This window comes from Neodiprion pinetum, chromosome 2 (assembly GCF_021155775.2).
Source record: "Neodiprion pinetum isolate iyNeoPine1 chromosome 2, iyNeoPine1.2, whole genome shotgun sequence".
Lineage (NCBI taxonomy): Eukaryota > Metazoa > Arthropoda > Insecta > Hymenoptera > Diprionidae > Neodiprion > Neodiprion pinetum.
This window is the reverse complement of record NC_060233.1, coordinates 41,181,735-41,195,004: the sequence shown is the minus strand read 5'-3', so window position 1 is coordinate 41,195,004 and position 13,270 is coordinate 41,181,735. Positions and strand designations below refer to the sequence as shown.

The 13,270-nt window shown below is 36.9% G+C and overlaps 3 protein-coding genes across 6 annotated transcripts; 1 reads left to right on the top strand and 2 right to left on the bottom strand.

Moving 5' to 3' along the window:
• Positions 1-884: 884 nt before the first annotated feature.
• Positions 885-3,480, bottom strand: HSPBAP1 (HSPB1 associated protein 1). 3 transcript variants are annotated; one of them, XM_046611739.2, is made up of 6 exons: positions 3,376-3,473; positions 3,089-3,284; positions 2,729-3,015; positions 2,251-2,632; positions 1,799-2,130; positions 885-1,584 (listed from the first exon to the last, which is right to left on the bottom strand). In XM_046611739.2, exons 3-6 carry the CDS (start codon positions 2,977-2,979, stop codon positions 1,386-1,388), a joined length of 1,164 nt encoding a protein of 387 aa, XP_046467695.1. In that variant the 5' UTR covers positions 2,980-3,015; positions 3,089-3,284; positions 3,376-3,473; the 3' UTR covers positions 885-1,385. The 3 variants fall into 3 exon arrangements, with proteins under 3 accessions (XP_046467695.1, XP_046467692.1, XP_046467694.1); XM_046611736.2 differs by having other exon boundaries at positions 3,089-3,480; XM_046611738.2 differs by having other exon boundaries at positions 1,446-1,640; positions 3,089-3,480.
• A 584-nt stretch (positions 3,481-4,064) lies between these two features.
• CPSF2 (cleavage and polyadenylation specificity factor subunit 2) lies at positions 4,065-8,078 on the bottom strand. 2 transcript variants are annotated; one of them, XM_046613788.2, is made up of 11 exons: positions 7,965-8,078; positions 7,285-7,455; positions 6,847-7,006; positions 6,411-6,762; positions 6,019-6,329; positions 5,673-5,932; positions 5,368-5,553; positions 4,909-5,278; positions 4,625-4,819; positions 4,353-4,490; positions 4,065-4,201 (listed from the first exon to the last, which is right to left on the bottom strand). In XM_046613788.2, exons 2-11 carry the CDS (start codon positions 7,431-7,433, stop codon positions 4,109-4,111), a joined length of 2,214 nt encoding a protein of 737 aa, XP_046469744.1. In that variant the 5' UTR covers positions 7,434-7,455; positions 7,965-8,078; the 3' UTR covers positions 4,065-4,108. The 2 variants fall into 2 exon arrangements, with proteins under 2 accessions (XP_046469744.1, XP_046469743.1); XM_046613787.2 differs by lacking the exon at positions 7,965-8,078 and adding an exon at positions 7,757-7,924.
• A 93-nt stretch (positions 8,079-8,171) lies between these two features.
• Positions 8,172-11,993, top strand: Atg14 (autophagy related protein 14). Its single transcript, XM_046613791.2, has 9 exons — positions 8,172-8,395; positions 9,099-9,204; positions 9,294-9,375; positions 9,696-9,933; positions 10,050-10,237; positions 10,479-10,635; positions 10,762-10,938; positions 11,116-11,245; positions 11,345-11,993. The coding sequence occupies exons 1-9, from the start codon at positions 8,196-8,198 to the stop codon at positions 11,510-11,512; spliced, it is 1,446 nt and encodes a 481-aa protein (XP_046469747.1). The 5' UTR covers positions 8,172-8,195; the 3' UTR covers positions 11,513-11,993.
• The last annotated feature ends 1,277 nt before the right edge of the window (positions 11,994-13,270 follow it).

The following is a 13,270-nucleotide window of genomic DNA, read 5'->3' as shown; positions in this document are numbered from 1 at the left end:
CCCAATCGATTCCTGTTGCGAAATCACGTCGGAATAGTGCCAGAAAGAATTTATTCCAGCACTTTTCAAAATCGCGAAAATTTTCGCCAAAAAAGCAAAGGGGTTAGCCTTACTTTTTTTTTGAGCGAAAAATTTTTGGTCTCAGATTCGATTTGTATGACCCTTTTCTGACTAATCGGACCCCCAGGAACTCAGAAAACGTAGCAGAAAGTGCGGCGGACCAACAGCAGAGAAATGACGAGGGAAAAAGCACCAGCTGAAACATGGCGAAAACTCGGATACTGGTTTTTTGGCTGTAACTTTTTATCCGTTACTCGCATCGTAATCGGACTGCGCCCAATCGATTTCTCTCGCAGAATTACGTCGGAATAGTGCCAGAAAGAATTTATTCAAGCACTTTTCAAAATCGCGAAAATTTTCGCCAAAAATACAAAGGGGTTAGCCCTACTTATTTTTTGGGCGAAAAGTTGATGGTCTGAGATTCGATTTTCACGACCCTTCTCTCACTAATTGGACCCCCAGGAACTCAGAAAACGTAGCAGAAAGTGCGGCGGACCAACAGCAGAGAAATAGCGAGGGAAAGAGCACTCGCTGAAAAATGGCGAACACTCGGATACCGGTTGTTTGGCTGAAACTTTTCATCCGTTGCTCGCAGCGGATTGGGACTGCGCCCAATCGATTCCTGTTGCGAAATTACGTCGGAATAGTGCCAGAAAGAATTTGTTCAAGCACTTTTCAAAATCGCGAAAACTTTTGCCAAAAATACAAAGGGGTTAGCCTTACTTTTCTGTTACCAAAACATCTTTCGTCACAGAATAGATTCGTGTCACCCTTCGCAAAAAAAGCAATTGAAGTGGCATGGTACCAACAGCTGTGACAACATGAAGAGTACACAGGGGTATTATTCATTTATTGAATGTAAGACAGGATACATGCAATAGTAACAATACAACATCATATATACAGTATCCTGCACATGTACATTGCACCTGTGCGTAGGACAGGACTTTGGCTATTCTCACAAACTACAAAAATAACTATTTTATCCCATCATTTTCGCATGCCGCTTAAAGTAATGTATATTGCACTTTTTCTGCCTTATATTTTCGTTGTGTTTCACTTTATGTTACATATTATTTGGCTACTTGTTGAAGTACTATACACTGATACTCGCATATATGCACTAGAAATAAGGCATATTGAATAAACTGTAACTGAACTGAAACAAAAGCTTCGTAGCTATGAATTTTTCATATTCCTTGCCCATCAGGGATGACACGTTTTCCGGCCGTAACTGTTGCCCGACGAATTGGACCCTCAGAAACACAGAAAGGTTGCCAAAAAGAATGTAGGACCAACAGCAGCCGAATTACGAAGAAAACCTTTCATTTTTTAGACTGTAACTCTTGATTCACTGCTTGCAGCGTATTCGGACTGTGCGTAATCGATTCATCTCGCCAAATTACGTCGGAATAGTGCATCGAAGAAATAATTCTCGCGATTTTCAGAATGGTCACAATTCTCACCAAAAATCCAACGGGGATAGTATAATGTTTTCTCAGCAAAACTCTTTCGTCTCCGAATCTACTTGTACAAATCTCTATAAACCAATTGGCTCTCTAGGAATGCGAAACAGACTTCTAAAACAGCGTGGGAACGATATTCACTAAATTTTTCGCGGTCGAAATCATAATTAGACAATTTATGCATTTATGAGTATAATTTCATGCAAAGCAGGAGAAATTAATCATTCAGTACAATTATAACACGTAACGTATAATTAGTTGTTCTAGATCACCTCAGATGGCTTGAGCGTAGGATGAGGTGTGTCACTTTCTCAATAACATCAGGATGACAAAGGGCATTAACTACGTCATTTCTTATTTGTTGATGCACCGAGCTTTGGTTGGAGCTATTCATTTCCAAATATTTGTGTTTAATGTCTGGGAATCTGTCTCGATTTTTTGAAAGCAATTCTTGCAATTCTTCATTTTTTAATACAGGAATGAGTGTTACGTAATTAGAATATTGTTCCACCAACTCCTTTGCTGACCAGCGAGTTTCTTTAAATTTTTTAACTGATGGTGAATCGTCTTTTTCAACATTGCACTTCTCAATACATGTTTGTATCTGAAATCAAAATATATTCAATGCAAATGCGCTCAACAATGAACCAGTACGGTCTCAATTCAGAAATGGCAGCTTTATTGTATGTAATGACTCATAAACAATGAAAGAGATTGCTCTTACTAATCTCACAGCCTCACTTGGTGCGTCAAGTGTTTTATCAGAAGTAGGAATGAATCCTTTTCCAATCTCCTTGACTATCAAATTAACAAGAGCCTCGCCGACTCTGGAGTGACAATCTGCTGCTAGTGGAATCCATATATTGACACTGATGCTTAAATCAATGGATTCGACATAATGCCACCATCCATTAGGGACCAGTAATACCTGTCCAGGTTCCAGTATTACCATTCTTGCTTTTGGGTCAGTTCTTAGTAGAGCTTCCTCATCATCTTTTGATGGGCAAAAGAAATTAAAGCTACTGTAAACTGTTGACTCCTCATAGGGGACTCTTGTCGGTTGAAGTTTGTTGTGAGAGTCTGGTGAAAATAAAAGCCATCGCTTTCTGTACTTGATAGAAAATCATAGCACAGATAGTTATATGTATCAGCAAAGAATCAGTGTTAAACAAGGTCAATAATACCGCTGCATCGTTAGTCACCTTCCATGTACTTGAGCCACTAGATTACAGCCGTAAGTGTCCTGATGACAATTAGTATGTGCTCCTTGGCTTCCAATCCACAATGTGGAATCTTCACCCCGTTGGTCGAACCCAAACCTTTTCCAATCAAATGATGAAAGTATTTCAGGATGATGACTAAACCATTCATGCATATACTTGTAATCAAAGTACTGCCACTCGTTACTCTCCACTAGAGTTCCAACATTTTCAAGAAAGTTTCTCATGGTCATGCTCTTCACATCGCATTTAAAATCCCATTGTGGTTCCTAAAAGTACGAAAAAGTCTGAAATATTGGTACATCCATAAGTACTAGAATACAAATGCTTGAATTCCTGTACCGTCGTTCTGGCATTGAAACCAATTCTAAATGGCAGCTTTAAATCTCCAAGTTTTTCAGCGAGATCATTGGGATTCCAGTCAAGGAATTTCCATAAGTATTTGCCATTGGAATCTCGTAGCAAATTATTAAAGACTACTGGTTCTATCAACTGAAGAATTGCATGTCTCAGCGTAGTCTCCGAGGGTTCTTGAAGGCTAGATGTCGATTGCATATTTGAAGATTTACTATGACGGTATTTAGGATAATGTGGGAAGTATATTTGGGAGAAATTATACTTCGTGGAACCTTGTTTTGGTAGGAAGTATCACCCGTTATAAACGAAAAGCCCTTAAGCCCATTCAATACTTAAGCAAATCTAACCTGCCCTAACAAACATACTTGTGTTAGAGATGGCGCTAGCTGCGCAAATGAACGAACTGACGCGGTTTATATGAAGATAATATGAAGGGTTCAGTGCCAGAATAGCCTAACTTGTCGGCGAGGCTCACTATACAATCGTAAGCCATTTAAAATGAGTCTTACACTGAATCCTTCATGTGTATATACGACTTAGCATCTCTGTCAGTTGCAAAAGAATTTGAAGAAATACGAATACAACCGATAACTGTTTGACAATGTTTAATATACCTGAAACAGGAATGACAAATTACCCAGAACTTGTATTTTCTTCATTGTGTATTGACTTGTCCTCCTTTTTAGCAAACTCCTCAAATTAGACAAATTGTATATTTCGGCAGATAATTTCGGAAGTAATGTGTATCCTTAAACTCAAGTCATAATAATAAAGTATATTCTTCAGTCGAAGTGCAGGGACTCGGATTAGATTTTGATGTATGCGTGCTGATAACAAATCTTGAACTGATGTTTCAGCTTGTGATTATCAATGTTAAATTGGAGTTCCAGAATACTGTCCATTGAATGTACTCTTATCAGAACATGAAAGTAAAATGGGCGAACATATTTTTTTACGGTAATTTTCAGTTCGTTATTTTTATTAGAAATCAAATAAACTCTTTAATCAAACAATTGCATATTGTTCGTACAGTAGCTCTCGCACTTTGTAATATTCTTCGGAAATGCATCCCTCGAGGATCACTTTACCTGCCTCATGCTGTAAACAGAAAACTGTCTGTAACGATTGCCATAGTATAGTATCGTAATAAATAATATTTTATACAGCTCTTCTTCTGCTAATGAAAGATTTTTTTTTTTACTAAAATCAAAGTACATATATAGAAATCAGTTCCAAGAACTGTACTTACCCTTCTAACTGCAATCGTGTTATTACAGCACCACAGAACACCACCACTGAATTCTGACGGAATGTTACTACGATTTAATACCTGCTTGAAATCAGATAATTTCAGCTCATTTATAAAAGTCGTTTGATGTCCTGGAACCTATAACAGAAGAAAACGCAAAAGTACCGAGTTGCTTTTCCACCAAAAGAAATAAAAATTCTTAACGGATACTGCAAATATAAAACAAAAGACGCTCTTTTCAAACTTGATTAATGAAATAATAAATTTAATACCTCGTTGAGCGGTAGAGGTTCAAGGGTAAGTATTTGGTCCGCTTGATCAACGATTTCTGAAGAATCTGTATCAGCAACAGCATCGCGACGTATTTGATCGCGAACGGTCATCAGTGCGTCTATCCAAGCAACCTCTGTGTCTCCTCTACCCTTGGAGAAATTCAATCCACTGACCAATGCGTCTGTTAAACGAACCTACAAGCCCAAAAGTAGTTGACAATCAAAAGGATGTAAATGACAACGTTCAATTCATGCAAAAATGTTAAAGGAAAGAAATTGCGCACTTGGTAAATATGTGTTTCAGTCGTGGCGTCTAGGGTTTCTCCTCTGCCAGGGATGAACACTCTTGCTCCAGCGTTCTGAGCCTGTTGAGCAAGAACTTCGGTATCTTGTTGGGAGCCCCTGACCAAGACAACACGTCTGGGTCTGAGCTGTGCAAGAATTTTTTGCAAAGATTCACCGTCAGAGCGACCCTCGAAATCTATGTACGTCACAGAAGCATTGACTGTAACTGTGCGTGTCATTTGAATACATTTGGTTGGTATGTCTGCTGCAATTTCTGGCTGTGGAGTGGCATCTTCTTGTTTTATTTCAACGTTCTCTTTATTGTCTTCCATTTCAGGCGTCGCTTCAGCTATTTTGTAGTCTTCTGGTCTAAAACATTGTCGATAAGAGATCAAACGATTATACTGTCCCGATTAAAATTTATGTAATGTAGTTTGTTGCAAAAATTTTCTACACACCTGATAATTTCCCCATACTCGTCCACTTTGATTTTCTCTTCTATGAATGGAAACATTGGATGCTGCTTCTTACTCTGCTTGAAAAAGCCTGGCTTGATTTCCTGTTTCACCAACAAGTCGTGCTTTCCTTTTGCACCACCAACTTCTATTTCGTCCTCAGATTCTGAACTCACATCTGCTGTTTCCCTGATGAAAAAACGTGTTAAACATTGTATCATTATTAATGCTACTTTTTTCCAAGTAACTATGGCAATTTCTTTCACATAGTTATTTTGAAAATAATTTTCAGCCTGAATCACACTCACATTGCTTCTTGTTTTATTTGTTCTTGCTTTAACTTTTGCTTTTTCTGATACTCTTCTAACTCAGCACCTTCCAATTTGACACGCCTTTTTATTTCCAACGTGATGTTTCTGTTTCCACCGTGTTCCACCAAATCTCTCGCTAACGTACCGGGAGAGGTTCTGCTGGTAAGTATAATGCTGTTTTGCGGATTGCTGCACCATTGCAAAAAGAGTTCTCGTGAGAAACCACATTCCATGTCAGGTGTGCTTGCCAAAACAACCTAATGTATGAGTGAATTAGTCTATTTTAGATATAAATATGCTTCCAACTTTATACCTAATAATGGCAAAAAATTTTATTGCACACCTTAGGACTTGGTACTTGATTGAGTTCGGCCATACTGTGACATAACTGTAAATGCTTGAATTGGAACGGATTGTTCCTGGCCCCTTCAAAACTCCGCATCAATTTATCGCTCATCCACTCGATTTGTGATTTGGCAAACTCGACAACGTTATAACTAACATTGTTGAGAAGTGCTAGCGAGTAGGCAAGCAAACCAGATTCCTTATTTCGCCAAAGTTGATCCAACATGTGCGCCAGCTCCAGTACTCTGCCAGCTGTATCTACCCCTACCAGAACGTTGCCGCCACCTCGAAGAGTTTGTAGAATATTTGCTGGTGACGAAATCAATGTTAAGTTTTTATCAAGCAGTGTGTTGTCTTGAGACTGAAATTCTCAGTGCCGAAGCTACTCACTCATAAGCTTTTCGTCTCTAGTTCTCCGCCTGGCTTGCTGGTACATAGCATTAAAAGCATCAGTAATTAGCAGGGAGGGACGTTGCAGCCTTTCCAATTCGCATCCGTTCAAGTGCCTCTCCTTTTTGTGATTGAAGTCAACCGCATAAATGATGTCTTCTTCCCCAACCTTAACAATCTTCCAAATAGTTCCACCAATCATGTGGCCTGCTGGCAAAGGCGTCAATGTCACTCCATAGCCTTTACCTTTCATTGAGATGCTCTGATTATACTTTAGCTGAACTATCTTATCGAATGCAGCGTCAACATCATCTAGCGTAAACAAGTCGAAATCCTCCATGTTATTACGAGACTGTAAGGAAATTAAGTGAATGTTATTTTTCAACATACCAAGGTTATTGTTTGAATACATTCAATAGTTTTGTTGAATGCTCACCTGGTACATATCGTACATGAACATCTGGCCCATTTTGTAGACTGGAATTGTAGCATATATTGGACAAGTAAGGCCACATTTTCCCACTAAGTACGGTAGAGCACCCAAGTGCAATGGATCTGGGTATGACAGTAATACTGCATCGATTTGGTGAACGTGTCTAAAAAAATAATAACCATAGGTAACGAATGGATAAATTAAAACAAATTGTACTTAATATTCCAACTATTGATAAACGAGAATGGTCCTAAAATAAATATTTTTTGGACAGTACAACGGTAGTAAGTGTCGCAAAAACATAACTTTGCAATTGCAAAATGTTTAGCATTTTAAAACCTATATGAGAGGGTAGGTCAGGTTTCTGATACCGAAACAAAAGCCACCTCTGTGTGACAACTATATTTTGCAATTTAATTACAATCAGGAGAGAAGTTTCACCTCTTGAGCTCCTTGATGAAATCCTGATCGAAATTTTCATCCCATCCACAATCAAGGAGTATTCTCAGCTCGTCGACTTGGAGTATATAACACGGAGGGGATTCGTCCATCGCTCCGGAAATGGCATGAAGTTTGATGATCGATGTCATGATGACTCGTGGGTCGACGTACCTAAAACAAGGCCGTTTTGTCATATGTGTCAATACAGAGTATTTTCAATACCCATCAAGCACAGAACATGGAACGAAGTGCTGCAAAAATTTACATTGAAGTGTAAGTAGACATGAAGAAAAAAATGAGTCGAGGTCTTATTTAATATTTAGCTGGTTCAGGCTAGCATTGGAAAAAAATATAGAATAGAAAAATTTTTGATCGTTAGGTCGTGATTATAACCTGCTAACGAAATGTTTTAATTGCTATAGAAAATGTTAACGATATAGCGATTTGCTATAGTCATACAATTCGGTTATACCTTGTACTTGTTAGAGTAGCGGTGATATTTAAAAACTAGCGAGTAAAAATATCATTTCACGTCATCTGAAACGACGAGAACACATAGTAAGTACGAAAACAAGGTGTATAGCTTTATGTGTTGATTTCTAGGTTATGTGTGTCATCGAGCCACGGACACTAGCGACCAGGCGCGTCGTAAGTAATATTAAGAAATCAGCTGCTCTCACGATGCAGTAATGGCGTGTGCGAGACGAAATTCAAGTTGATCTTGACTGACATTTATTCGTCGAGGTGTATTTCACCTGTAGAAAAGTAAATTTTCTATTCCAAATAAATAGATGTGTTGATAAACGGCAGTTTCGTAAAAAAACCTACGAAGAGTGACAGAATTAAATTGTGATAAACATCGGATCAGCTGATGAGTGGCAACAGTGAAACGAGGCTCATTGTTTTCGGTTATGGCGACAAGCAGCTCTGACGGATCTTGTGCAGCGCCCGCAGATTTTCAGCTTTCATCCGAATTGGGAGTCGTTGTCAGCCGTCTGAGCGTCAATTTACTAAAGTGTCCGCTGTGCTACAATACCCGTAAAATTTTCTACTGTAGACACTGTATTCACAATGGGGATTTCGTACATTCAACTTCTGTTTACTCTGAACGGTACAGTCGGCTCGTGCAAAGATGCACCCCGCCATACGTATTGTTATTGTATCATATTTTGTTTTTCCCTTTATTTTTACACAGTATTTTTATTGTTATCACCACCAATTTATCCAAATATCCATCATTCACTTTTGTTTATCCGATGTGATAGATTTACAATAATCATTTGTTAACTTATCCAAAAACCTACCTATATGATCTCAACAAAATATCTTCTTTATGTTAAATTTCTCTCTGCTTGGCTCTGATCAACGTGTGATGAATCACCTGCCTGAGCTACATATTTTACATGATATCATTTCAGAACAACATCAGATTTTTCCTATTGCACTATTTATTTTAAATATACTCTTTCTTCTCCGATCCTGTAATCTTCATGCATAATATGCATGCCATAAATCGTCTCCAGAAAATATGCGCATTAGGGTCAAAACGCACTGATATGATTACGTTGCAGTCAATGTTAGTTTGCAGAATTAATTGCTTTACTCGGTTTTCTTTTATTGCTTTTAACTACACTTGAATCAAACGATTCAGACGCTTTTATCACTCTTGTTGCAAAGATGTTGACTTGTAGTAATTGCTGGGTATATCGCTGAAATTCTGGATAATTTTGCTGTCCAATATTGACTAGTAATTCAGAGAACGGTCATGTGTATGTATTACCGACGTTATTCATAATCTAATTCATGTTCCTCAGGTTTGCGGATAAACAGTTACGGTTGCTACGGTTGAAAGCCGCAAAGTCCCAGCTTGAAGAAAAATGCATGAAAACCCTGGAAAAAATTAAATACAAGGACAAACTGGTAATATAAATTAAGTAACTCATTATCAATATCGTAATATACATTCCCATGAAAAAACAGTTTCTTATAACTTATTGTTCTGCTTTTAGATATGTGATATCAAGACCTGTAAAGATCGAATCAGGCTAGTCCAGTCTTTGGTGAATGAGACGAAGCAAAATATAAACACAGGTATTGCATAGGCAAGATTTAGGTGAAGTATGTTGCAGACTCATGGTGTCTAGCCACCAAAAAACCCTGATATTATCAAATTCTCCTAATAAAAATTCTTTTCAAGCAATCGCTTCATCAAACAGTAATAACATGTTGAAATATTTAGGTATCAAATCATTTCGACCTTTTATTTTTCATAGAATACGAGCTGAAAAGATTGTTAGTCGACATCTTGCGAAGTGATAAATTTTAAATACTGTATTTGCCGTACATCATGGCGGTATTGAGTTTTAATAGTGTCGGAAGAAATAGCATGTATATTTTTATTTATTTTTTAGGTAATCAAAGATTAAACATCCTTAAAGATGTTAATGCGCAATTGGCATTAAGATTGCCGAGGCATGAGGACCGAGTAGATAAATTGCAACGATACGTAATAGGAATAAAGGCGAAGCAAGAGAAGGAAAGGGAAGCTGTTGAAAGAAAGAAGCAGTTGCACAAAAAAGTTGTTAGGATGGCTACCCAACAATTGATTGATTATATTTTTCCCATATCGCAGATAAAGCCCAGCCGAAGGTATGATTACTGTTTACACAATGATATTATAGTCTTTCACATTATATTTAATCACTCATTGTCAGGTAAAAATTGTGAGAAATATAAAAACTACTGTCATTATTTCATCTTCAAAGTTTATACAGCAGCGAAGATGAGAGTGTCTGTGGAGACTTGGTAAGTTGCGCACTTGCAGATGCTTCTAGGACATCTTACGTTAGGGGCAGGTGGGTTAATGACACTGAGAATAGCCTGGAAATGCAACATTGCATTGTAGCCCCAACTTTACCAGGAACCGGAGATTATTCTGCTTATTCGGTTTGGGGTACGTACTCTACATTATATTGAACAAAATTGTTCTCTTTGAGCTTGTAAAAAACTGTAGGGTGATTCCAAAAATTTTATGACATTCACAATACTTTCAATTTTTCGCTTAGAGTACATCCTCAATCTTTTAACACAAGTAACAGTCTTGTATAATCTGTGCGATTCTCCGAATTTGAGACAGCAAAATTTGCATTAAGACTTTCGAGAAAAAGGTAATTAAAAAAATTCATAATTTATAGTGGCGGCCAACAAAGATGGTGTACCAGGAGGAAACAAAGAAAACGCTATGCACAATCCGGGCTACAATATTAGCGCAGCTCTGACTTATACAACACAACTCGTTAATGTTCTTGGATTTTACCTGGATGTAAAATTACCATATAAACTGCCCTATAGGTTTGTTTCACAATTTTTGAGATTGGCGAAATTTTCTATTAACTACATTATGATAGATAGCATATTTTCATTTCCAATTTTTTTTTTTTTTTTTTACCAATTTTTTTTGTTTGTATTGTGTTCCAGTGATTTTTGCAGCAATGAAATGACGGACCAAAAGTTTGCCAGAAAAGTGGCCAGGCTCAATAGCAATGTACTGCACTTGTGTTTTACACAAAATACAAATCTTTCGTATTTACATCCCACCCACACATTGCAGAACATTATGCACTTGCTCAATACTGACATCAGCAATCTTGGAAGGTAAGTATTAAGCACTATTGATGATTCGTAGGTGAATCACATTCTTTATCAACGAAAAATTCTTATAGTGATTGCTACCATTTCATTTTCACACTTCGGAGTAATATTCAAAGTATTCTTGTTTATATTCAAGATCACGTAAATTCGATTAACTATGTCTTGTGCATCTCTGATTAGAACTGGTCCAATCGAAACGGATTTACCAACTGCTGCGCTGATGCAAAGTCAACTGATTCCGGATTTAGAAGCTAGCGATGACTCCGCTTCAGATGACGAGGAAGACACTCCCAATTGGGAATGGGAGGCTGTGAGTATTGCTTTGTTCTGAGTGATGAATTTGTACCATGCTTTGAGCTTCACTAGAAGTCCAAAGTAAATTTTAAACTTTGCCTATCTGTATGCCAAGGTACCACATGTTATTTGCCCGGAGATGATGGTGCCAATTCCAGGGGGAATGATGGGCCAGCAATCATCGGCAAGCATGCAGGTGAACCAAAGTGTGGCCGGTGGACTTGTGACAAGTGCAGCAGCTAGCATAGCCTCGCTATGGCGAGGGTGGACTGCCAATAAATAGATTATAAAAGGAAAAAAATAGGACTCACCACAAGTGAGTTGCAGGAAATAAACCCAAAGAGGTTTTTCCTGCTTTGAGAGAAAATGCCTCGGTGTTTTTTGAGGATATTTCTCTCACGAAATTGTGATGTTTGCTAAATAACCGAGCACATCAGCTCTTGTTATACACGTGGAACATTAGGCACAATATTATTCTCTTCTGTGACATGTGTCTTTTAGATTTGTAAAACATTTTTTTAATTTTAAATTAAGAAACAAACATCGCTCACACGCTGCAGCTATGATCATTAATGAATTTTTTAAAATGTATTAATTAAATATATTTTGTCTCGGTACACAAAAAAAAAGAAAAAAAAAAAAAAAAATTTCCCTCCAGTTGCCTTTGGCTAATGAGCTATCTCGTTGGCATCATTAGTAGTAGCTCACCGTGTGAAGCTATGTTTAAATATCCGTAGCAATGGTGCTACTTGCAATTAAGCAAATATCCTAAACGTACAATCGAAGTGTGTTCAGCCATATCTCCTTCAGTTAACAACTGATGATATGTAAGTTTGCTACTGTCAAACTCTCTGCGAACTCACGTACGTTGTTTTATTTTATTTTTTTCGACATTGTAAGTTTTTCAAAAAATTTAATTAAATATAATCCACAACATTTATTGTAAATTTTAGTACAATACCGCGATCTTACCTACTTGTAATAGGTTTGTATAATTACTAGGTATTATTTGATTGTAAATTATTATAAAAGATAAAACTTTGCAAACTTTCAAAAATAAAGAAATAGATAATTATACAACAAAAAAAAAAAAAAAAAAACAGAAAAGTAAAACAGTTTTCATTCAGCTCTCTTTATAAAGTATGACTTGTGATTCTTTACAATATTCGCTTGTTAGGGCTGAAATTTGACCTGCACGTGTATGTGTCAATGGAAATGAACGAATTGCATAGCCTGCCATTTTGTTTTGCAGTGGAATCCAAAGTACTGGAAATCCGGTCAAATTGAGTGATGGGTAAAGTATAAGTCAGACTTATATGAATAAACGTTTGATAATTTATTTGATAATATCCATGAATCTTTAGTTCAGCTTTCTGGTAATATACTACAATATTGTTATGATGTTAGCTGAATTTGCTAAATAGAGCTAAATTAGCGTTGTTAGTTTAGTATAGCTTCTTTTTTCTCATCTCACTGAATAAGAACGTTCCTTATCGTTCTTTAGTAAATTTTATGTCGTGCGCAATGCCTTCAAATCCACTAGCAATAGATTGTACGCCTATTTCTAATCACTATGAAATATTTCAGGTTGAAAATTTTAAATCAATGTACTTAGGTGTATGAATTCTGAACATTGCAAATTCTGCAATTGTGGAAGAATCTTATGAAATAATTCACTACGAAACGATATTCAACTTATAATAATTTTCAGTTTTATATGATCATCCTGAAGATCATTATGACATTACAGAAATTTTTTCCAAATTTCATCGATAGACAAATGTAAATAATTTTCAATTATGCTATAGTAGTCAGAGTACATTGATTTGTACAATAGTTATTTTTACAACGTAATACCTAAACCTGTAGCCAAAGGTAAGATCATCAATAATTAATGAATAATAAACTCGATTATACGCTTTATAATTCTGTAATAATCGACTGAATGGTTAGTTTGCATGTGTGAAAAGTTTCTTGTTTTGTTACATCAATGAAAAATACAGAAAAAATGTACCTGGTTGAAAATACGTATAAAAGTAGT